This window comes from Zeus faber (genome assembly GCF_960531495.2).
Source record: "Zeus faber genome assembly, chromosome: 4".
Classification (NCBI taxonomy): Eukaryota; Metazoa; Chordata; class Actinopteri; order Zeiformes; family Zeidae; genus Zeus; species Zeus faber.
Window position 1 is genome coordinate 15,444,770 of NC_137191.1, and position 25,272 is coordinate 15,470,041.

At 42.2% G+C, this 25,272-nt stretch overlaps 3 protein-coding genes across 3 annotated transcripts in view; 2 read left to right on the forward strand and 1 right to left on the reverse strand.

The window, feature by feature from the left end:
- Nucleotides 1-260: 260 nt before the first annotated feature.
- LOC307229373 (lecithin retinol acyltransferase-like) lies at nucleotides 261-1,398 on the forward strand (the record flags this gene model as incomplete). Its single annotated transcript, XM_079999367.1, has 2 exons — nucleotides 261-749; nucleotides 1,243-1,398. 2 exons carry the CDS (start codon nucleotides 261-263, stop codon nucleotides 1,396-1,398), a joined length of 645 nt encoding a protein of 214 aa, XP_079855493.1.
- An 11,814-nt stretch (nucleotides 1,399-13,212) lies between these two features.
- On the forward strand, nucleotides 13,213-14,292 carry npy2r (neuropeptide Y receptor Y2; the record flags this gene model as incomplete). Its single annotated transcript, XM_079999454.1, has 1 exon — nucleotides 13,213-14,292. The coding sequence occupies one exon, from the start codon at nucleotides 13,213-13,215 to the stop codon at nucleotides 14,290-14,292; it is 1,080 nt and encodes a 359-aa protein (XP_079855580.1).
- Nucleotides 14,293-17,156: 2,864 nt separating this feature from the next.
- LOC307229362 (PDZ and LIM domain protein 3-like) overlaps nucleotides 17,157-25,272 on the reverse strand; it is a 10,957-nt gene continuing 2,841 nt past the window's right edge. The window contains exons 2-7 of the mRNA XM_079999351.1: nucleotides 22,842-22,993; nucleotides 22,245-22,329; nucleotides 21,974-22,161; nucleotides 19,800-19,927; nucleotides 18,912-19,023; nucleotides 17,157-17,712 (exon numbers count right to left, since the gene is read on the reverse strand). Coding sequence (XP_079855477.1) covers nucleotides 17,523-17,712; nucleotides 18,912-19,023; nucleotides 19,800-19,927; nucleotides 21,974-22,161; nucleotides 22,245-22,329; nucleotides 22,842-22,993 — 855 coding nt within the window. The 3' untranslated portion in view covers nucleotides 17,157-17,522. The remainder of the gene's footprint in view (nucleotides 17,713-18,911; nucleotides 19,024-19,799; nucleotides 19,928-21,973; nucleotides 22,162-22,244; nucleotides 22,330-22,841; nucleotides 22,994-25,272) is intronic.

Here is a 25,272-nt window from a genome sequence, read left to right on the forward strand (position 1 = left end):
AAGTAAAGAATTTATTCCGCACAGTTCTTTGTGTACTTCTTAATGTGAACCCTTGACCTGAATGCACTGGAAACCAGCCCTGAATTTTGAAATCAAGTCCACCACATCCATGCGATTAGAAAAAGCTCCTTTATTCCTGCAAAGGAAAATCACAGAGCAAGGTTGACCAATACACTAATCCCACAAATCGCATTCGCTCCTCCCAGCGCCCACATAAATAAATTTCCCAGGTGTGCAAAGCGCAGCAGCAGACAGCCACCATGTTTCCTTTCCAGCTACTCAACATCTTTCTCGTGGCCTCCAAAGTCCAAGAAGAGGACTCCAAATACGACCCGTCCCTCTACAAGCGCGGGGACCTGCTAGAAGTCCCCAGGACGTTGTTCACCCATTTTGGTATCTACTTGGGCGACAACCGGGTGGCCCACCTCATCCCCGACATCCTGCCTGTGATTTCCAGGAACAAATCAGCCATTGCCAAGATGGTGACCAACAGCCGGCTGATACTGGGGGTGATCGCCAAGGCGGCCAGCGTCAGGGTGGACTCGCTGGTGGACTTTGCTTACGGCTCAGAGATCCTGGTCAACCACATGGACACAGTGTGCCGCCAGCCGCCGCTTGACGGGGACGAGGTGGCTCGCCGGGCCGAGAAACTCCTGGGCTCCATCACCTACAGCTTGCTGTGGTACAACTGCGAACACTACGTCATGTACTGTCGATACGGCATGGCCATCAGCTACCAGACATACCGGGTACTAATTACAAACACAACGTTATTTTAATCTTTGCTCTTGCGTCGGAGAAAGAGTTTCTTCTGTCCTTGAACCTCGAGGATCATCTGCGTAGAGTATTAAAGTCACATGCCAACCTTAGTTTGAACAGGAATTCATCGCATGGATTGTGCGAGTAATGCCCCGAATCATGACAATGGATTAAGAGAAAAACAAACTTAACTCTGCGTTCATGTGCACAGTAATGTTATTGTTCTTAAAAGGACCTTATGTCAAAGCAGCTCTTGCGCTAAGATGGAAATTTGAAAATGTAATCATTTATTTTCTCAGGCTCTCTTTCTCAGAGTTAGTTGGTGGTTCAGGAGAAGTGTACTTATTAAGGCGAGCAGCACCATCTTGTGTCATTTAAACATTGTGGCGCACACATTTCAAATGCTGACAACAGATCTCCATAGCTGCAGCGGCTGTAAATACAGTTTGATGACCTGCCTGACTCACGTGCGCCCTCTTGCAGTTCTGCACGGCTGTGAGGAAGACGGTGTGCAGCAGGATCAGTGCCTACCTCACGGCCCTGTTTGGCGTTGGTGCCATGCTGTTTTTGGGCTCCGCCACGCCGCTCACCATCCTGCCAACTCTGCTCGTCCCCTTCACCATCTGGATGGCAGCCTAATGGCTCCCAGCGAGAGGGCTGATGGGAAGAGATACTAACCACTGGAAACCGAAACAAAGGGCCCTGCATGTGGAAATGAAAGATATTGTACAGTATGTAATTAATATATATATAATACATTGGTTTACATATATATGCATTATTAGACAGTAAGCAAAACAAAGGTTAATATTATGTTTTGCTTAATACTTTGTAATGGATTTTAAGCATTTTGTACAGAAATACTCAAGTAATTAATAGTCAGTGGTGATACTGATGGGTTTAGCCGTGCATGGGAAATTGTAATTTCATTACATCATTAATCTCCATAGTTTATAGATTCTAATTTAGGCTTGACACAGCAGTCATTAAAGGAGCAGGATGAGGATAACCAGAGACATTTAGCAGGAATAGACTGTTTGATGTTATTTAACAGGGTGTATATGTACAAATATCAGACAAACCCCATAGTTTACACACACAATGTACCATTAAGTACAACTCCTCATTTACTAGGCCTCAATGAGTGCGACAGCACATTCAATTAACACTTGTTTAACCTTGGCTAGGACAAAGTGCAATATGTTTTTGTACCGTTGAAGTTGTTTCTCTTATATTAAATTGGCAACAACTACTGTGTTTTTTTGTTTGGGTTTCTTTTGCTGTGAAAAATATGTTTCTCTCCAAAATCCCCATCCGGGTCATGTCGTTTTCATCGTCATCATCTGCCTCCATTTCTCGAAAGAAATGACACCGCAAATTTATGTCATTTTCCTGTAAATAAACTGTAATACACTCCCCCCAAGCAGAGATGAGCACATTTGAAATATCAAGAGAGCCAGAATGTGGGAAAGCCTGGGAAAAGCAGCGCAGCCTGCAGAAATAACCTTCATTAGGCGGACATTTAAAATGCATATTTCCCTTTACTCCCACCACAAAGGCTGTGGTTGACTTTCTCAAGCATAACATTATGTTCTTAACCCATTATTCACTAACCAAGTCTTTTTTTTTGTTTGTTTTTTTTCTCAGTGGGAAGAGTTTAGGGATGTTTTACATATAATTGCTGATTTGAATTTCAAATGGTTCACTGCTGACCTGTGATCGAGAAGGAATTTTACACATTTTGTGTATATATATATATATATATATATATATATATATATATATATATATATATATATATATATATTTATACACCGATCAGCCACAACATTAAAACCCACTGACAGGTAAAGTGAATAATGTTGGTCATCTTGTTGCAATGGCACCTGTCAAGAGGTGGGATATATTAGGCAGCAAGTGAACAGTCAGTTCTTGAAGTTGATGTGTTGGAAGCAGGAAAAATGGGCAATCGTAAGGATCTGAGCCACTCTGAATAGGACCAAATTGTGATGCCTGGATGACTGGGTCAGAGCATCTCCAAAACGCAGGTCTTGTGGGGTGTACCCGGTATGCAGTGGTTAGTACCTACCAAAAGTGGTCCAAGGAAGGATGACCAGTGAACCGGCGACAGGGTCATGGACGCCCATGTCGCATAAATACACTTTGGGAGTGAAGGCTAGCCCGTCTGGTCCAATCCCACAGAAGAGCTACAGTAGCACAAACTGGTGAAAAAGTGAATGCTGCTGTGATAGAAAGGTGTCAGAACACACAGTGCGTCACAGCTTGCTGTGTGTGGGGCTGTGTAGCTGCAGACCGGTCAGAGTGTCCAAGTTAACACCTGTCCTACAATGGACACGTGAGCGTCAGAACTGGAAAGTGATTTAATGGATCAACTCGAGTCGTAACTGAAATTGTTGTCAATTTACTACCAACCGTGACCGTAATTCCTATGTGACTTTGATTGAAGGTATGGTAATGCTTTAAAGGTCGTATCAGTGCTCAAACCAATTCTGACATGTAAAGCGCCCGCGCAGTCGAAACAAAAATGAAAAGGTCGTGTCTCTGGAGTCCCGGGCCCTGGCGCAATCGCCCCCCCCGCCCCCCCCATTACGTGGAAATCGTGATTCCACGGTCGTGATATCTTGAAATATCAGTCATAGAATCACAGCTTCCTTAAGGGGGATGGAAATTAAGCCTGAGTCAGGATTAACTACTTGGGAGGAAACAAATCAGCTGACGGACATGTCACCAAATGTATGGTACAAATCTCCATGGCAATGATAATGACAATATATCCACAAAAACTCCTTCAAGTGAAGTTCTCTGTCTTGACCTTGTGTGTCACACAGGTTAAGGGCAATGTTAATGAACAATCATCGCTCTCCCATCACGTCAGAGCTCTAATCCTGGACTTCAGCCCGGTGTATTGATCGGTGCGATGCTGGGCTCCTGGGCTGGAGCCTGCTCGTCCCATTAGGAGTGCAGGTGCTCCTCCGCCTGCTGGGAATGCAAAACAAGGGTCTGCTGATGCTTTGGAAATTAACAATGGGTATATATATATATATATGTTTTGTTTTGTATATATATATATATATATATATATATATATTTGTTTTGTGTATATATATATATATGAAAGTGAGGAAAATAAATAATCTGTGTGCTGCATCCAAGACGGTATCAGGCTAATTCTCTGTTAAGATGGCACAGTGTACACAGTGTGCACATCTTATGCACCAATGTTCGGCTACAGCTCCAAGAAGGACATGTGCATAGATATTGTATGATCTGCTATCTCTTAAATTCACAGTCTGAAAAATATTGGAGATTTTTGTATCTATGCCCCAAACTTGAACTCGCCGCCTGAACGCATTATTATTTATTTTTTCTTTTTTATTGTCTTTTAATGTTTAACTTTGTGCACTTTGTATTTTCATTGAACTTTTAATATTTTATTTTGGATTATTTTAGTCTCTGTGAAGCACTTAGAGTGGCATCTCTTGTACCAATTGTGCTATACAAATAAAGTTATAATTAGGGTCCTCGTCCTCCAGAATGTGTGATGAGGAACCTATTGTTATTGCTCTGTTTATTTCTTCTTCATCTTGTTCTTCTTCAGCCAAATTGAAGCGGCTTTTTGGGGGCCTTTAGAAACTCGAAAACTCCCGAAACTTTACACGCACGTCAGTCCCGGTCCCCCCATCGATATTCTATGGGTCCCGTGCCTGGGTCTGACAAAATGGCCGCCCACGCCCCATTGAAATTTTCAAAAACAATTCAACCTATTCACTTTTTTTCCCCCCCAAAAAATTACAAAATTCAGTACCCCTTATGTCATATCACTTGACTTACAAAATATTATAATGCCGCCATGACCAAAACAAAACAGGAAGTCAGCCATATTTGATAAAGGTGCCATTTTCATAACTTTATTTTCATATTCATGCTTTGTACATTCGCAAACTCCTCCTAGCCGATTTTTTCGGGTCCCACTGACACTTGCACTTCAGGGACCCGGTCATCGCTGCTTACAGCTTTAATTATTATTATTATTATTATTATTATTATTATTATTATTATTATTATTAAAGTTATTACTATGGGTCCAACCCGCAGGGCTGGAACAATATTGTTTTTGCTCAGATTTTTATTATCATTAATCTTTTTGGCATTGTTAGGCTATATCTGGATCACGGCAACCGCAGTATAGATTATGGATTCTATCTATTATGGATCCACCCCACTCAAGATGAATAAAATGTGTATTCGGGCCAGTTCTGCCATGCTATTGTCCAATTTTGATGCAGATCCATAATTGTGGAGTAATTTAGTAAAAAACTTTATTTTGTATCATTGCTGCAACTTGTATGCATCCACAAAGGACAGGTTGCTTGATAGCATTGCAGTCGAGTGATTGGTCAACAATCGGAACCTGACCAAGATGGCGGCACGTGCAGATGTAACTGACGTCAGAACTCTATGGATGTCATGGATCTGTCGCACTCACAGACAAGATGAATAAAATGTGTATTTGGGGCAGTTCCAACATGGCGTCAGTCGACTTTCATCCAGATCAGGATGAGGTAGTTCAGTTTTGTGGATGGAGCTTGTGATCAACAATCGCAACCTCAACAAGATGACACTTTGCACAGATTTATGCTGCAACAGAGAAATTCTTGCAACTCTGCAATTGGACTTTAACTAAAGGAATATGAGATATGAACTCTTAACCATACTAAGTTACAAAGTGACAGGTATTATTTTATCACTATTTACCTTTATTATACTTTGTGCAATAATTAAGTTACAGTATTACCAGGTGACAGTTGGATTAAACAAAGCACAGCGCATTAAAGTTTCAAGAGGTTTATTTGTCACATACATATATATGCAGTGAAATGTCTTTGCAACCCACCTGGATATTATGCACAATAGTTACTAAACCGAACATAATAGCTAACCTAATTCCTAACTAACTGATTCCTAAAACCTAATGCAGTAAGTCAATAGAATAATATAAATAAAATAAGACTCAAAAAGATTAAACAAAGTGGGGGTACAAAATAGAAGTGAAGGGAATAGAGTTATGTATATGCGATGGGCTATTTGTATATACAGACAACATTACAGTTATATAAGCTTATGAGGACAACCGCCATGCAGAAGAGTAAGTTCTACTAAATAAAAACCCAGAAGTTGCGCCAAAATCTCTGACTGTCTATACCCGTTGATTCTCCACACATCTGGGTGTTAAGAGGCTCATTTCAACCGTGATGCACGGTTTGGCGACTCCAGGAACAAGCAGTGTGCAGGTGTCAGTCTGACAGCGGTACTTACTCTAAGTCTAAGACCCAAAATGTTTTGACATGAGCAGCAAGGGACCTCAATGATGTATTGATAGAAGGAACTAGCCTTCATCGGGACATGAAAACGTGGGGTAGAATAAAAGACAATGTTTTAGGAAGAGGTTGTATTGCAATATCAGAATTGCCTTCTGTAAGACAACATTTGCATTGCAACACATGCTGATGCGGTCACGGACTGTGTTGGTGTTGAAAATGATGACTTTGCATTACAGAATATAGCCATGCCAATAGGTAAAGCAATTCAGAGATGACTGGCAATACATGTGCAATTATTAATCAGGGATCATGTTATGCAGTTGTAGATTCACCGTTCACAGTTGGAGATTTGTCGTAGGAGTCACCCAGCAGCTTTGTGGCTTACAGTATTACAACAACATTGACTCTGTTTACAGGCATTTCTGTAATGCTGCACATTCATTCAGTGAAATCCAACCAAAGTTTGAAATCACTGCAATAAAAGCGCAAATTGTTGACACAAACCGACACCAGTCAGTGAATTAATAATGTACAGCATCCAGTAGCACCACCACTTACCACTTACCTTGGTTTATTTATAGGTTTATAAAATACATTATTACAGTGCAGGCAGTTTTCTGTTGATTTACAAAGTGCCATAAAATAATTCTGCTCCCCAAAGTGGATTGACTATTGTGATAAATAATTATGATCACAAGACTGACTAAAATAATCGTGATTATCATTTCAGCCATAATCATGCAGCCCTACTTCAGAATGATAACCGTTGTTAGTTGCGGCGTAGGAAACCCACCCACAGCCGCAAACACCACCCGATCATTAAATTACACTGTAACCAGGCAAATCAACTTCTGCAGTCCCAAAACACACCGGAACAGAGAGCCAAAGCACACTTGTTTATTGAACTTTAACGAAAGGCCGACCACCGTGGACCCGGCATATTTCTGCCTGCAGCTTTATTTAGGGGTCCAGGAAAAACCTGATTAAATTTGAAGTAGCTGAAACGTTCGCGCATCGCCCACACGCAAAGCTTCTAAAACTTCTGGTCGGGTGGTGAAGCGAGATGAGCTTGTGGAGTTAGACGCTGTGGTGTGGTGATGGCGTGATTTGAGCAGCCACAGCCGACCTGGACCTGGGTAATTAATGCTGATGTAAAGAGGAGCGACAGCACCAACTGATGCTACGTTCTGATGGGAACTCGAAAATTTGTAATTGGTGTTGATAATGGACCCCTTGTATTGCTGCCTGCAGCTATATTTATTACTTACATTTACATTTAGTCATTTAGCAGACGCTTTTATCCAAAGCGACTTACAATCAATCAAACACCGACGGACGCAGCCATCAGGAGCTAAGTGTCTTGCTCAAGGACACTACAGCATGCTAGCAGGAGGAGCCTGGGATCGAACCAGCAACCTTTAGATCCCTAGACCACCAGCTCTACCGCCTGAGCTACCATCCCCATTACTATTGTTGTGGGTCCAGAAACTGTAAAACGCACCAAACACGATTAAACTGGACCCTGTGTATTGCAGCGTGCAGCTACATTTATTATTATTATTATTATTATTATTATTATTATTATTATTATTATTATTATTATTATTCTATAGGTATAAAGAGATACAGACATTTTATCAGGTAAATTAAAAGCATTCTTTTAGTTAGAATGATAATGACATGTTGCTATGTTTGTGTTCTCGAGTCATTGCAGTGGTGGGAAGATCTAGGTTCAGAAAGTAACCCCCCCCCCCCCCCGGGATTTTGAGTTAACTATGTGGATTTTATTATTAGCATCAACCCAGACTGATCTATCTACTGGGTGAAATCCACTGGATCAGTGCATAGGTGGAGTAAAAACACTGAAACAGGACATTTTGTGTGTTTTTTTTAAGAAATTTGCTATTATTCCATTTTCCCGCTTTTATTGGCACATGTTTCCTCTTTGAGTTCTCCAGGCGAACTGCATCACAACTAAACACTTAGAATCGCCGCGAACACCGCGCACCACCGGCTCTGACGCACCTCTTGATTCTTCCCAACACGTAGCTGAGGAAAGGATTAACCCCCCTACCACAGCCGCTCGCCGGACTAAATCTGCTTTATGTTGCAAAATCAGCAGCGGGTGGTGAAAGCAAAGCCCCAGCAGCAGCAACAGGCACGGCGCATGAACCGGATCACCGGTGTGATGATGTTCCTAATTGACTGAGAAGTTCAGGACAGACAATGCAGCTGCCGTCTGCCGCGTATTGTTACGGCGGAGGGCAAATGTGGCACGGCAGCGGCGGCAGTAATTGAGACAAATTCTCGAGGCTCCAAAACCGAGGCCGACCAGACAGCGCAGGCTATTAGCCCGTGGCTCGGAGAAAGTATGTGCGTGGTAATGGAAAGTTAAACTGATTACACGCATACTGGAAAGCCGGCGCAAGTTGGAAACAATGGAAAAGTCTTTCATCACTATTTGACCGGCTCTGTCTCACGGACCCGAGCTGTCCGGACTGGATGTTGTTCTGCAAATTCTTTTAATCGTTTTCAAGACTCCACATCCAAGATCCACCGGGCGCGGACGTAACGATCAAAGTCAATGCTAGGGGTTTCCAATCCCAGTTTTGTTTCCCGAATCAACATTTCTTCGCACGTTCTTCCCATTTATCGCTCAATATTTTTGGATGTTCTCCGGTTGGGAATATTAAAGCTAGGGAAGTGAGTCCCCGAGCGTCCTTTTGCCGATGTTACCTTGAGCAAGAGTCTTCGCCACATAACCCCGTCTTCATGGCGGTGAGAGCTCGCTGCTTTTGCTCTGCAGCTTTCAGGTACCTGAAAGAACCTTAGGAAAGCTTTTTGAAGAAGAAGAAGAAGAAGAAAAGATAGGAAGCACAGGAAGTACTTTCAATGGAAAAAATACAGATACACAATGTAGACGGTGTATTCATCCATATTGAAGTCAGGGTCAGTGATGTGTCCATATTAGCTGCACAAATACTGAACATCTTTTCAATGGAAATGGCATTTTTGTTTTCCACTCAGGCATGGAATAAAGGTGCACATTGTTTTAATAATTAACTAATTAAATCCTTCTGACATTCAGGCAAATTTAAATGAAAGCAGCGGCGGAGACAGCTTTTTAAAACGGTTTACATTTTGGCTATTGTTTTGCCTAATAGACCAATTTATTATTAATTACCACTGACACAATGCTTAGTCTGCTCTAAAAGGTATTTTCTTGCTCATTTTTTTTTAACGCCAAATTGGTTAATTTACTGCCAACCTCTACACAAACCCACCGTCGGACCAATAAAAAGATTGTCTGTATTCAGGTACGAGGCGGTCATGTCGAGATAAACCTGCGTATAATAAGAAACTAGAGAGACAAGGTGAATTAACATTCTCCTTTTCTGTGCCTGTGCTACTCCCATTGTGTTTTCTTAAAGGTGCAAACGGGGCTTTGTTCTTTCCTATCAGCCATGGAGAAATTCCTACTGTCCATATGAGCGTTTGTGAGACATGCACAACAAAAAGCAACGGCGGTGAAATTAATTTACGCTCACTTTAGACTTTGAGCGCAGGTCAGGTAAAGGGCAGAATCTTCGCTTCAAGGGCGTTATCGGAATATGAGACAAAGGAGCTGCTGTAATGCCACACACAAACGTGGTAAGCAATCTGCATCCGTTTAAAACCTTGGGGTTGAGCTGTGCAGCCATCTGCAGGAGAATGTATCAGAGGCTTGTGAATACATACTGAGAATATATAAAATATACATACAGTGCATCCGGAAAGTATTCACACCCCTTCACTTTCCCCACATTTTGGTATGTTAACAATACATATGTTCAATACATATGTACATGCGATATTTCGGTTTTTTATTTTTAATAAATTTGCAAAGATTTTTAAAAAACCTCTTTCGCTTTGTCATTATGGGGTGTTGTGTGAAGATTGATGAGGAAAAAAAAGGAATTTAATCCATTTTGGAATAAGGCTGAAACATAACAAAATGTGAGGAAAGCGAAGGGGTGTGAATACTCTCCGGATGCACTGTATATCAATAGGATCTGAGGTTCATCCATCTATTCCATAATGAGCTGAATCAAAATGAATCAGAAAGGCTGTGTGCTTTAATACTCGTGCTTTTATACGATTTTGTGCATAACGTTACGTATCCGCGGAGGATCCACAATGTACAGAATGTTTTTCTGACCAGCTTTATTTAAAAACTTTTGAACTCAAACATACGGATATGAAAATAGAAACCGTTTTTTTTCGAGCCTCATCCGGAAGCGTTTCCAGCTATCAAAGCTACTTTTTCTATTTCCGTTTTGAACCCCGCCTCCCGACAGGAAGGCGGGGTTCAGTTGAACATGTCAGCGCGTTCGACGTGCAGGGCCGCACCAGGGCGTGGTTGAGATTTGGGAGGTGTGCGCATCGGCTCCTCCGTGAGATGTCCGTGTATCCGCGCCGCCGTATGATTCCCGCTTCAGCGGCAGCGTGGGGATTCACACTTCGGGGTTGACGTTCCCTTCTGTGGTGTTTCCTTTCTGACAATATAATGGGATCTACTGTTTACCTGCCATTCCACTCAGAGTTTCCCAATCTTTGGATATTATATCACCATCTCTGCATGTGAATCGGGGGCGAAGTGGACCCTGGCAGAGGGCCCGGGCCCTAATGGTGGCAATCGAATCACGAGCCCAATTACCAGCAGTGGGCCAAACAATTTGATATGGATCAACTCGCTGGTTCCATGTTGTTAGATAGACTCATCATTATTGTAATTGCTTTGTTTCCTCTCGGGGAATAGAATTTGCTTGTTAGCTGAGGAGCCCTTACGCCCGCAGAAGCGCTGGTGTGCAGCAGGACGTCCACCAGCGAACCATCTGGCCCAAGAGCAAACAAAAACGACTTATCAAATGGAATTGGGGAAGCATCTAGTCTCCACAATGTATGCCAACATATTGGTCGTGATTTGACTATCCCTGGGTCTATACACATACCCGACTGTATATCGTAATGTAATCAGAATTTTTCGCCATTTGTATTTTATTTGAAACTGAGCCTTACTACCTTACCTTAACTTGTCTTTCTTTTCATTCACTTATTGGTCCATTTGTTTCTGCCAACCCTCCCATTCACCCCATAGTGCAGGTCACAGGTGTGGGCCAGAGGGACAGGAGCAGATGAAAACATGCTGTAGCTGACATGCACAGTTCGGGTGGAGTTCTCCGCTCTCCTGGGGGCGGGTGGGTGGGGTGGGGTCCAGGGGCATGCAGCGGGCGGAGTTTGTCTTTTTTTTTTTTTGTGGAATTTGAAAACAGTAATGTTTTACAACAGCTAACATTTTTTCATTCATCATTATATGATTATTGCAGGGGGTTGTATTGGTCGGTTTTGATTATTTCTAAGGGTAATAACCCCCCACCCCAATGGAATCCACATGGAGGATTCCACCCAAAATAAAATAAAAAAATAAAAAAATTAGGTTATATATCAAGCTATCTGCTGTGTGGTTAAACATGTCATTTGTTTTACATATTTTAGATATAAATATATAAATATATATATATATATTATTTTTTTTAATATATATTGTTTTTATTTTTATTTTTTTATTTTCACGAAATATATTTAGATTCAGATATCTAAATATATTTGATATATTTTTCCCCACAAAATATATATTAAAAACACGTACAAGAATATATTATATATATCAATATATATGGAAAAAATATATATATATAAAATAAAAATATTTATAAAACAATTAATTTTGCCGCGGAACACTTTTGGGGACCCTTACGGGCCCGCAGACCCCAGGTTGGGTAGTTGACGTGTAAATGCACAAAAGAGGAGGGGAAGCCCTGTCAGCACCTCCCTTCAGCACCACCTTGCTGCACCCACCCTGCAGCCCACTCCCCCTCCGAGCTCTCGACCAGCCCCGTCACTTGTCTGCTGGGGACGGAAGGACTCCGTGGCGCTCCCTCTTCAAAAAAATATCAAAACATTGATTTTTATCTTTATTTTTTTATACTTTTAAACTTTTTTTTTCTTCTTCTTCTTCTTCTTCTTCTTCTTCTTCTTGCGCAGATGTCTTGAGCGCCACGGACACGGACAGAAGCTAAATGTGCAAACAAATGCAAAATATGCACGCCATGCAAAAAACCCAAAAGATGCAAGAGCTGCAAAAGAAAGATGCGAGAGATGCAAAAGCTGCTTTTGGAAGAGTCCAGTCTTCACGGTTCATGATGTTGCAGATGAAGGTGTGTAAATATTATTTAAAGCAACAAGGACCTCATTGGGGCGCCAAAAAAAATTAATTCAGTGTTACAGATGAAATACCACTCTTTAAATAACTCGTCACACGCATCATACATTTGTTGATCCAATTTTCCTCTTTGCAGATGTATCCCAAACATTGCTTTAATTGAGCACTGTAGCTTTGATAGAGTTATTATAATTAGTGATTACTCATGATAAGGAGCCTTGGTAGGGTATTCCTAAGGTTAATTATTAGATTTACAATTTCACTGTCTGCACGCGGAATAACAGAGATGACATACCATGATAATGTCATCATGTTTGATATGTTACATGTTATATGACATGCTAACATTTTATTCGTTTATAAGATATTTCATAGATGTATCATGACGATGTGAATTCTCATTATTACTGTAAGGTCACACACTTCCATTGCTTGACAGTAAGTAAGCCTGGGAAGAATGACACCTACCGCAGAAACACTTAATTGGTCTGCTAACTGATGGTCAAAATGTTGCAACACTGTATATTTCATTCTCTCTAATACAGATTTTTGTCGTGTTAGGTTAAGATAAATTACATCTGGGGGAATTGCTGCACATCAATGCATATCAATAAAACGGTCACCAATAGGAAATAGTCGAAAACAGTGCGGTCTAGTCTACCCATACTGACTTTCAGGGGATCTTTTACAAAAGCTGACCTTGATACAGGATGGAAAAACAAGAGGAAAAAATGATTAATAGCTAAATTTCTAATGTTATTGTACCTCCTCTTCAGCTCCCATCAGCCATGCCCTTTACTGCCCACAATGTCCATTATTCTGAAGAGTGAATTAGGAGGTGTATGAGCCATGGATACAGCGAGTCAACTGAATGGGACAGGAATCGAAGCTCCCGGGCACAACGCTCTCGCTAACGACTTCAACCTGAAGGAGCTGGAGGACAGCACCAAGCTGGTGGGGGTGCGGGTCATCCTCATCCTGGCGTACAGCACCATCATATTGTTTGGGGTTATGGGGAACTCTCTCGTGATCTACGTCGTCTACAAGTTCAGAACTCTGAGGACGGTCACCAACTTCTTCATTGTGAATCTGGCCGTGGCCGACCTGCTGGTGAACACGCTGTGTCTGCCCTTCACCCTGGTCTACACCCTGTATGGGGAGTGGATGTTCGGCCGGGCGCTGTGCTACATGCTGCCCTGCGCGCAGGGGATGGCCGTGCACGTGTCCACCATCACGCTGAACATCATCGCCCTGGACCGCCACAGGAGCATCGTGTACCACCTGGAAACCAAGATGTCCAAGGACATGTGCACCGTGATCATCGTCCTCACCTGGGCGGTCAGCGCCCTCCTGGCCAGCCCTCTCGCCATCTTCAGGGAGTACGGCACCATCGACCTGACGCCGGGCACCACCATCCAGGTGTGCGTGGAGAAGTGGCCCGGGAGCGGCATGGACGGCACCATCTACAGCGTCTCCATGCTCCTGGTCCTGTACGGCCTCCCCCTCGCGGTCAATTCCTTCGCCTACATCCGCATCTGGAATAAGCTGAAGAGGCGCGCGAGCCCCGCGGGGCGGAACGACCGGCAGCAGCGCCGGAGGAAGACCACCAAGATGCTGGTGACGGTGGTGGTGGTGTTCGCCGTCAGCTGGCTGCCCCTGCACGCCTTCCAGCTGGCCATCGACATCGACAGCAACGTTCTGGATATGAAAGACTTCAAGTTGCTTTTCACCGTCTTTCACATCGTGGCCATGTGCTCCACCTTTGTCAATCCCATTCTGTACGGGTGGATGAACAACAACTACAGGAGCGCCTTCCTCAGCGTGTGCAAGTGCGACTGGCACTCCCATCTACGCCCCAGGGGCGTTGTGGGGAGACGGATACCGAGGGAAGACACGGCTTGTTCCGATCTCAAAGCCACAAATGTATAACTGTCAACGTAAAAAAAAAAGAACCACTGTGTTGTGGTTTTTGTGTTTCTTCTCACGATACAAACACAGTGGCTGAGCTCTGACGGTGGAAAACAGTCTCGCATACAATAGTCATACAACGGTCCTGGTCCCTGTGGTTGCTATTGATGTTCATGTGTCGTGGTAGAACAATGACTCAAAATTACAATGTTTTTAATGTCTTCAATGAAAGGGAAATGTATCAAACGCCTCCGTTTCTCCCGTTTTCACGCAGGAAAGCTCCCCGATCTAACTTTGGCGATTTGAGAACCCAGGTTTTCCGGCACAGCGGCGCACGGGTGCAGTTTGAATACATCAGCAGAAATAGTCTATTTGGACCAGTTATAAAAAAAAGCCAAAGCCCCGAAAATCACTCCACTTAAGGATATGACCGATATTGGGATATGGGAGCGTGGTTAAATACGACTGAAACCACGTTTTGCTTTTCGCAGCGAGCGTGATGTCGGGGTTGGCCGGGGACACTGGACCACGGAACGTATTAAGAAATGGATGCGGGGACGTCTTATTGGGTTGAGGGGGCGAACGGAAGGGTTCCCGACCGCCTCCCTTCCTCGTCTTTTTTTGCGGGGCTTTGGGTTTTTGAAAGCAAGGTTTAATCGCTGGCATGTCCCTGCCCACCGCCGTCCTTTTAAGAGACACGCCTGTTGTCCCGGTAGCTTGGTCGTCTCTGTGCGCGAGCGCTTCGGAAAGTCGTTGCACGCCTCCACCTTTGTTTGTTTGTTATTTATGAAATGTAATTTATTATCCGTTAGATACATAAATCAATAGTAGTTCTCTAAAGCCACAGTATTGATCTGGTCACAAAGGATCCCCTTGGAGAGCCATGGTTCTCTTGCTTAATTAAATAACAGGTTTAAAAGTAATTGCATTTTCCTTTGATTGCTATCGGCTCCCCTAAGGGCCTTTTGCATAAAGGAGTGGATGCGCAGGCCCAGCTTTCTTTTCATCTTCTTTCACAAACGACACGCGGCGATGTAGCTGTGGGGAGGAGAAACAACCTTGCGTGTGGGATGCAAGGAAGTCAATAGGCAAGAGTTTTTCATGCGCACAAAATAAAAAGTCTCAAGGTGCAGGATTCAATATACAGTAATTCAGTTTAACGGCTCGTCCGATGCTCTGCACTGATGCTCTAGCTCCCCCTGCCGGAGGGACAGAGTACTGCTGCGGGAGACACCTGCAGGAATCTGGGATTAGAACTCACAGTATTGTAAGTAAGTGTCCTTTTAATTTTTACAGATGTGTGAGAGGCCTTCCACAAAAACGACACTCTCACAGCAGGCATTTCATTTGGTTGTGATTACCGTCCTCGCAGTACCTGCCGTGCACTCCAAACGAAATTCAGGAGACATTCCTGTAGGAGACATTAAAATGAGTGTGTTCATTTGTTAAAATGCGGGTCAAAAATGTATGTCCATGTGAATGTCGCATCGTAAACACCCACTGTTGGAAGAAAGTCACAGAAAACTTTATTAACACTATATTATTAGAACACTTTATTCCACCATCCGGAGCGCATCCCCTGTGTGTTGAGTGACATTGGTGCATCTTTCCAGGCTTTGCTGCAGTTTTTTTCCATTACAAAAAAAAAAAGCATGACCGATGTTTTCGGGACATATTTTGTTTCAAGATTGTCAGAGATATTTAGAATATATTGTTTTTATGCATCAAATGAGAGAAAAGTATCAGGATTATAGTTCAAATGTTGAATTGCATCGTAGATAGTGACGATAAAAGCAGGCTACAGTGTGAGAATTGTTGGTGACCTTATTTTCACTGTGGATGGTGAACGTTATGTCTTCAGTGGGAAAAAAGGACAAGATTGCTCTCATCTCTGATTCTCTGGAGCCCACACGCTTCAACTTGATTTGTTTTCCTTTATTTATTTATTTTCCGAGGGCGAAGACGTGTCCTTTTCACTTCCCCCGTCCGGCTCTACGCGGCCTTAGCCCTCCCATCCTGACTGCAGCCCGTGCCTTAAGAGCCTCGCCTCCGCGTCTCCTCCGTTTCCGCCACGACAAGGCCGGAATGTTTCACCCTCTGTGTTTACTCCCGGGTCAAACTCATTTGCTCGGCTCGTTCATTTGTCGCGACTCAAGGTCTCGAGCGGTCAGTATCAGTCGCACCTTTGACGATCCTCCTCTTCAGATGATCTACCGATCAGTCTCTCTACTGACCTCAGGGCGACGGCTTCATTCTCCATCGATTTGATGTCTTTGTGTGTCCACATTGAACTGATGGAGACGCACGGATGGAGTTATGAAAACCATTAAAAAGCATTCACTTCAGCATTGACACCAAGTGGATATCTGTGATTTAGGGATTTCTCTCGACTAAAACCTCCCTTTTAATTATTTAAATGTAACTGCACGTACACAAAGTTCAACTGTCAATTCACATTTCACCTTCATTTTTAATTATTTTGACATTAAAACAATTATTTATTTTTGACTGAGCAGCTTTCCCAAATGCTAAGCTTAAGCTTAAGCATGTTCTTTAAATTTACTTTTATTTCATGTAATTTTACGAATATTATACTTTATTCTTGTTTATTCTAACTAACAGCTGAAGGTTAAAAAAAAACGTATTTTACTCTATATTTACTGCTTGCTTTTTGTGAGGAGTTAAATCAGTTCAGGTCTGGCTACCCCCCGTTGGCATGGAATTATTAAATTATAATTTTTGTTTTTACATTTTGCTATTGTGTGTGACTGTGATTGTACAGAGAAAACATTTTCTCACCCAGAATTAAAGTTCAGAATTTGGGTTTACGTGTAACGCCTGCTTCCAGTTTTTAACAATACAAACAAGCAAACAAACATGAGAGGTAATATTGCATAGATTTATTACAATAATAATTTCCTCAGTAGACCGCCGTCATTAGTCCTCTTTAGTGATTTCTTTCCCTCTAACAGTTCATGACCAGAGTGATCATTTTCTTTGTATTTACAGAAAGATGTTTAAAGCGTCACACCTTAAATCTTTATGCTTTAGATATTAGAAATAGGAATAGTGCTTTCAAAGCATTCCATGCTTACGGACACAGCATTCGGAGACGGGAGACCGTCAAGTGGAGATAATAACCTGTGTGTGTGTGTGTGTGCGTGCATGTGCGTGTGAGTATGTGTGTGTGTGTGTGTGTGTGTGTCAGTGTGTGTGTGTCAGTGTGTGTGCGCGTGTGTGTGTGTGTCCCTCTACGCGGAAGGGAAGGTGGTGATGAGCTCGTGTCCCTCCGGTGGTCGGGTCCGGGCCCGGGCGTGGGCCTCGCAGTACAGCTGTCCCTCCAGGAAGAAGTATCCCTGCTGCTTCAGGTTGACGTCGCAGTCGGAGCACACGAAGCAGCCGGGGTGACGGAACTTATCCCGGGCCTTCACCACCGTCCCCCTGGGGGCCCGGGGCAAGGGCGGAGCGGAGAAACAGTGACCAGAATGATGCCAGACAGAGAAATGTTTAATGCTGTCAAATGAGCCCTCGAGAGTCCAATTCAGATAAAAGTCGTTGGTACATTTGTTCTTTCCATTCAATACGATGCAGCTATTACTTTCTATTCCATTTCCGATAATGCTTTTTTTTGTTTTATGAGGCTTTTTGGTGGGCTAGGGCCGCCAAGGGCTGTCCTTTTGATGCCTCAAGGTAATAGCTGCACGCCAACTCTCTCAACCCCACAGCTCTGAGCGAAAATACAGTTATACAACTCATGCAGTACACCTAGGAATAGAGTCTCAAAGACATTGACATCAAGGCCTCCTTTATAATCATATCGTCCTTGAATTCCGGCCATTAGAATCATGAACTGTGTGTAGAGGGATGTTGCACTTTAATCTTTCCCACACGATCAAATTCAAACGACTACACACTATTACGAATACCCTGGACGGAGGCGTGCATCCGCTCTGCATCCCTCGCTCCCAAACCTCCCACAGAGGCTCAATGACGTCCGATGACACGACCATGCAGAGCGTTTTTTTTTGGGACCTGACGGCTGCCACCAGATGCTGCCCCCCACACCGTTTGGGTTTCCCCAGCTGGCTCCTAACACACGGTACACCTGACCAGATGTGGGAGAAAGGCTGGAAGCGGATGCCCTCGGATCAAACCGCTCCTTCCCGTCCCGTCGTTTTCTTTCAATGTTTTTAAATGTAAGTGTATTGCCGAGGGAACGATGCAAGTGCCGCAGCCCCCCGCCCCTTCTGCGCAGGGATCCAGGTTTTGACTCTTTTAATTGTGAAGCTGCGAAGTTCCAATCTGGGACAATAAAAGTGCATTGGCCTTTCGATTACAAGTGGTTCCTCGATGACAGCACTGCCATGAAACCCAGCTTTGTGATGCTCACAGTGTCTGGTTTTTGTTGGGTCCCAGAGCAGCCGATTCAGTTCTTTGCTCATTTTCTGAGGCTGTACTATATGTATCTATTATCGCGCAAAAGTGTTTATCAACCGCTGTCGTTGAGCCACGGAGCCTCTTGGCTGAAACACTAAGCCTGCTCTTCTGCATTACCATCCATATGAGGCAGTTCTCCTTGACACTTAAAAGCATGTGGCTGTTTTTGTATGACTGAAACACCCACGCACTCCAATACTCACACAATGCCGTTTCCACACTTGTCGCACAGCGGCAGCTTCTGTAGGTTCCCGGCGGGCGGAGTGGGCTTGGTGGTGGGCGCCCTCACGGTCCTCGTCACAATGGGACGAGTGCCTGCCCACACAGCCGAGACATAATGACTGCAACGCACGCATTAGTGTCTAACCGCGGCGGGGAAACGGTCGATTGTCGCGCAAGATGGAAATAATGGGACGGCGGCAAGGCCAAGCGCAGCCCAGAGTCCTCCACAGTCACTTCAGATGCTCGATCCGTGCCAGTCACTGTCAACAGCTTTTATAACAACAAAATTAAACACGGCCGTGAGTGATTTCATAAGGATGACCCACAGGAAAAAAAAAAAAATGATACCAGGCCAATACAACATAGTGCATTATTCATGTAATTCCTGGATTATTCTAATAATAATCATCATTGATCACTTAACGACAGTATGCTTATATTGGCTATAGCGCATTTCACTTATAATGTATAGTTCATGCATTTGTAAATAACTGATATTCTAGGATGCTTATGGTATTGTGAAATGTTCGAAATTGGCACCCCAAACTCACTCGCTGTCAGAAAAAAAGGCATAAAAAGGGATAAAATTGATTATGAAAAAAAAAAAAGGAAAAACTAAGGTAATGAGGCGGTTTGGACTTTTTAAAGTCTGTCCTTGCCATTTCCACAGAAACCTCAATTATTGAACTGTTTGCAGATATATGGACTGGAAGGGAAAATTGACAATGAATGTTTTTACCACTTCAACATCTAAATGTCAAGTACTGTTTCAATTACATTTCACTGCATATGAACTTATGTATATGTATGTGACAAATAACCTCTTGAATCTTGAATCTATTAGTATTAAGTGGGCGGGTAAAACTCACCGTCGCTGTTGACAAAGTCCTGCAGGGCTTTGAACGAGCCAGACTGCCGAGGCTCCTGGGGCTCCTCCTGGTCCTTCTGCAGCATCCGGTACACATCAGATTCCTCGATTGAGGTCAAGGTCCTGGGGCTGACAGGGACAGGGACAAGGACACACACACACGCACACACCCGTATACACACACACACACACACACACACACACACACACACACACACACACACACACACACACACACACACACACACACACACACACACACACACTATTGTACTGACATGGTATTTTATTATGAGCATGAAATCATGTTTAGTACTTCCTGGAATCACAGAGAAAAGAGTGACAGCCTCAGAAGGAGATAAAGGTCAGAGATTGTTGAGGAATGTGAGGAAAATAAAGAATTCTGCATCGAAATAAAGGAGAGTGAGCTACGAGTTGTTGTCAAAATGATTTACACTGAAACTTCCAAATGAGGCAATATGCCCACTGTAATGCCCTGTATTAGTATAATACAGATATATATATATATATATATATATATATAGAGTAGTAGTGTTCTATTATAATGGATGGAAATAGTGCATTTACACTTTGCATTAGCAATAACTATCCCAATTTATCCTGCTCATATATTCTGTATATTTGTATATGTATGTGGCTATTTCTGCTCTTTATTTTTGGTCTATTTTTGTATATTCAGCTATTTTTATTTTATTTCTATAACTGTTATTATTATAAAAAAAAATGTAAATTGGAATTTGTTTGATCATTTTTTGTCTTTTTTTAAGCTTTTTTTTCTGTTAAGCTCTTCTTTTAATACTAATTGTCTGTAGATGCATAAATCTGGAAACACATTAAAATGACATTTTAAGTCTGACCCGCAGATTTCGATTTCTGATCTGCTGTACGTCAATGACAAATACATCCTGTGATCTGATCAAGCTGACATGACAGGACAGCTGCACATACGGACGACCGCTGCAATGTTCAGTTGCCACAATAGTGAGATTGCTGATTTTGACAGTTTATTATTGTCCATCAATCACTATGGAGCCCTATGATAGACTGGCAACCTGTCAAGGGTGTACCACGCCCCTGGCCCAATGACAGCTGGGATTGGCTCCAGCCCCCCCCGCGACCCCACGAGGATAAGGGGCATAGATAATGGATGGATGGATTATTCACTATGGAACAATAATAGAACATGAAACTGTCATTGAGTCCCAATAAAATAGAATATGAGACTGTCACCAAGTTTGAGTATAATTCAACCTGTAACTCTCACTGAGATTTAGTAGAACACAACATATAACTAACATGAAAACGTCCAGTTCAAACTTCCAATCAAAGTCTTTCACTTTAAGTGCAAATATACATTTATATTATATGTATATGGTACTTTGCAAATAAATTGCAATCATTACAAAAAAACAAACAAATAAAATAAATGGCCGACTCTTGTCACTTTTGTTAACTGGAAGTCCTCCTTTCCTCACCGTGCGTTAACCCTAGTGAATCAGATGAACGACTGGTTTTACTGAATGACTCGTCAGAACCAAGTCTCTAAAGGGTCAAACTTTTCATAACGATCGTAACTCCGCTGTGACAGTGATAGAAACGCAGTCTGCACATTGGTGGAATACTGTCCGGCAATAAATAAGTAATTTATCTTATGTTCTTTGTTTACCTTGAAGCACCTCCAAACAGCCGACATTTTCTTTCTTTTGCTGTTTTTTGAGCATCAACTACTTTACATGACGTTGGTATCGGGTTTGAGTATCGGAGCATTTTTACCAGTACCGTACATGAGCACAGTATCGGGCGTGTAAATCTGACCGGCGCAGAATCTGAAAACATATCTGACACTGATCGTTCGGTGAAAACCGACCAATTGCGGTCACCGGACGATCGATCTGTGCATCTCACATTTTATACGTTAACATAACGGTCACATATTTGTGCTTTATTATTACTCTCCCACTTCACATTGTACCTCAGCAATGCAGCGTTCCACCTCGGTGGATGATAAAGTACCGCTCAGTGCCGCTGCTTATCAGTGGATGTTGAGTGAGAGGAGAGGGAAGGCTTACAGAACCACAGGTTGTAGCATCTGCACCAACCCGAGGGATGTATTTATATATACTTAGGGGGACGTGTAACGGGCTGGGGGGTCACCTCTCAGGCTTGTCCTGCACCAGGCCTCGGATCTGGCCCTGCATGGCGTCCTGGATGTTTCCGGAGGAGTAGAGGCCGATGGGCGTGTTGTAGGCCGTGCTCACCACCTGCCGCTTGTCATCCAGGTTCGCCGCCGCCGCAAACGGCTGAGCCTTGCGGTTGTGAGCCGCGCCGATGGGTTTGAACTCCTAGAAGGAAGGTGGGGGGAGAGAGAGGGAATAAGAAGAGAAATAAATGACGCACGCACGCACACACACACACACAGACACACCTGCTGTTCTGCTTCCAGGTTGATTTTGAAAGGGTTAGCTTTGCCCTCTTCTGTAACCTGAGGTGACCACAGCTTGGTTTCACCCCTGGGGAAAAAAGAAAGAAATGACAAGACGTGTTTTGATGGTTTTATCAACAAAGAAAGTGGAGTAATACTGTCTAAAACCACTGTTTAACTACAGGGGGTGGTGGGAACAGAGCCACCGTACTTAAAAAACCCATGTCCTCAAACCTGTGTGTGTGTGCTTCAGATTGAGATAAAAATGTTTATTTGTCACATGTTCATAGTTATACATTCTGCAATGAAATGGTAAATGCCAAGGCAGTGCATAAAAAAAAAATAATAATAATAATAATAAAATATAGATAATTATAATAATAATAATACTATTTTTGAATATAATATAATAATAATAATAATAATAATAATAATAATAATAATAATAATAAAGAAAGCAAGGAGGAAATATATCTAATCCAAAATATAGGAAACAAGAAAAATGATGACAATATATAGTATATGCAATGTGTGTGTATGTGCTCTGTGTTCTGCAAATGGGAGGCTGACGTTTGACTGTGATATTCTACTGCGTGTGACCTTTCGACGGTGAGGCAGAGCTGAGCCGTGGACTCCTTGATCTTGTTTTGGGCTTCGCAGTGCATCATATCCGCGGCCGGGACGCCTTCGATGGCCAAGATGACGTCACCGGCACACAGGTTGGCCAGCGAAGCCTTGCTGCCCGGAGTTATCTGGAAAAGGGAGGAACCACGGAATGGAACAAAGGAGAACCTTCTCAGGATATTTTACATTTAAATTGATTCTCTGCACAAAGGAGAAGACCAAGACTTAACAATGCTCACAGTACATCCCATTACATCCACCCCTTCCATATACCGGGAATTATTTTTTATCCCCTCTCCCCCTCTCTCTCCAGATTGATTTAATCCCCTGTAGAATACCTAGTATGAATAATGTTCGGATGGTGAAACTGTTTTCAGTCGCGATCGTAGGAAGTGGGATTAGCTAAATTAGAATTTAAAGTTGAGTTTCTGACCAGAGATGCACAGAAGATACAAGGATCGGTTGGGAGCTCAATGTGTATGAATACCCGATTCCTGATTCCTCTCAGGGTCGGCAGCTTAGCGTGGCTTTCATTCCACGGACATGGCTCGCATGGTAGCGGCCTCACCCGTCTTAACTCCGTATCATGCTGAACGCCAAATCTGTAAAGCGTACGAAGCTTAGGCCGACCCTGCCCGACCCCCCCCCTGTCCCTTCTAACTGTTTTTCTCTCACTCAGTCACTAACATCCCAAACATTTACAAAATAATCTGTTCACTCTTTTCACCCCTTTTCCAATGTGGTTCAATCACCTTTCAATAAGTTTTTCTGCAAAACGTAAAGCACACGGATCTCCTGACAAAGCACGGGTCGCGTGGCCTTCGCTGCCAGTAGCTGGAGGCATCCCGACCATAACTCAATGTAAAAACACCCTCTGTGACCGTAAGCCTCGACCTGCTTCAGTTCGATCGACATCCTTCTCCACGGCACGCAACGCCCAATTTGAAATTACTTTCTGGTGGCGTCTATAGTTAGGACCGTCAGAGAGAAAAGCTGGTCATTTAGAGACATCTACTGTAACACTGTGTCCATAACTTAATATTGTGTGAAACTGATGGAGGAAATAATGTACATTACGTTACATTATGTTACATGACATTACTGTACATTATGTTACATTATGTTGCATTATGTCACATTATGTTACATTATGTGACATTATGTTCCATTACATTACATTATGCTACATTATGTCACATTATGTTACATTACATTACATCACATTATGTTACATTATGTTTCATTACGTTACATTATGTTACATTGTGTTTCATTATGTTACATTGCATTATGTTACATTATGTCACATTACATTACATTATGTTACATAACATCACATTACGTCACATTATGTTACATTATGTCACATTTTGTTACATGACCTTACATTATGTTACATAATGTCACATTATGTTACATGACGTTACATTATTTTACATTATGTTACATTATGTTACATTACGTTACATTATGTTACGTTATGGTACATTATCTTACTTTACATTATATTACATTATGTTACAGTACATTGTTACATAATGTTACATTATGTCACATTACGTTACATTGTTACATTATGTCACATTATGTTACAATTTGTTAGATTATGTTACATTACATTACGTTACATTATGTTTCATTGTGTTGCATTATATTACATTACATTACAATGTGTCAAATGATGTTACATTATGTTACATTACATAACATTATGTTACATTTTGTCACATTTTGTTGCTGAACATTATATTACATTGTTACTGTAGATTATTATATTGTTGTGATTGTATATCGTTGTTATATTGTTATATTATGTTACATTATGTTACATTATGTTGCTGTACATAATGTTTCATTACATTATGCTACATTCTGTAACTGTAGATTATGTTACATGATGTCACATTATGTTACATTGTTATATTATGTTGCTGTACATTATGTTACATTATGTTACTGTAGATTATGTTACATTATGTTACTGTAGATTATGTTACATTATGTGACATTATGTTACATCATGTTACAATATGTTACTGTACATTATATTACATTTATGTTATATTATGTTACATTATGTTGCATAATGTTACATTATTCTACATTATGTAACTGTAGATTATGTTACATGACATCACATTACGTTACATTATGTTACATGATGTAACTGTGACTGTACAAATTACATATATTCATATTTTCACATACTGTATATATCAATATGTTTCGCTATGAATCAGTGTATATTTAGATGTAAAATAGGAGCGTAGGTGTCTATGCTTTCTACCTCCAGCACCAGTATGTTCTCACTCGTTCAGCATTACAGAACTACATTGCCCTGTTTGGTATGTGTGGGTGTAAACCCCCTACCCCGCGTGGTGGAGATAAAGTAAACACGCCTTTTCTC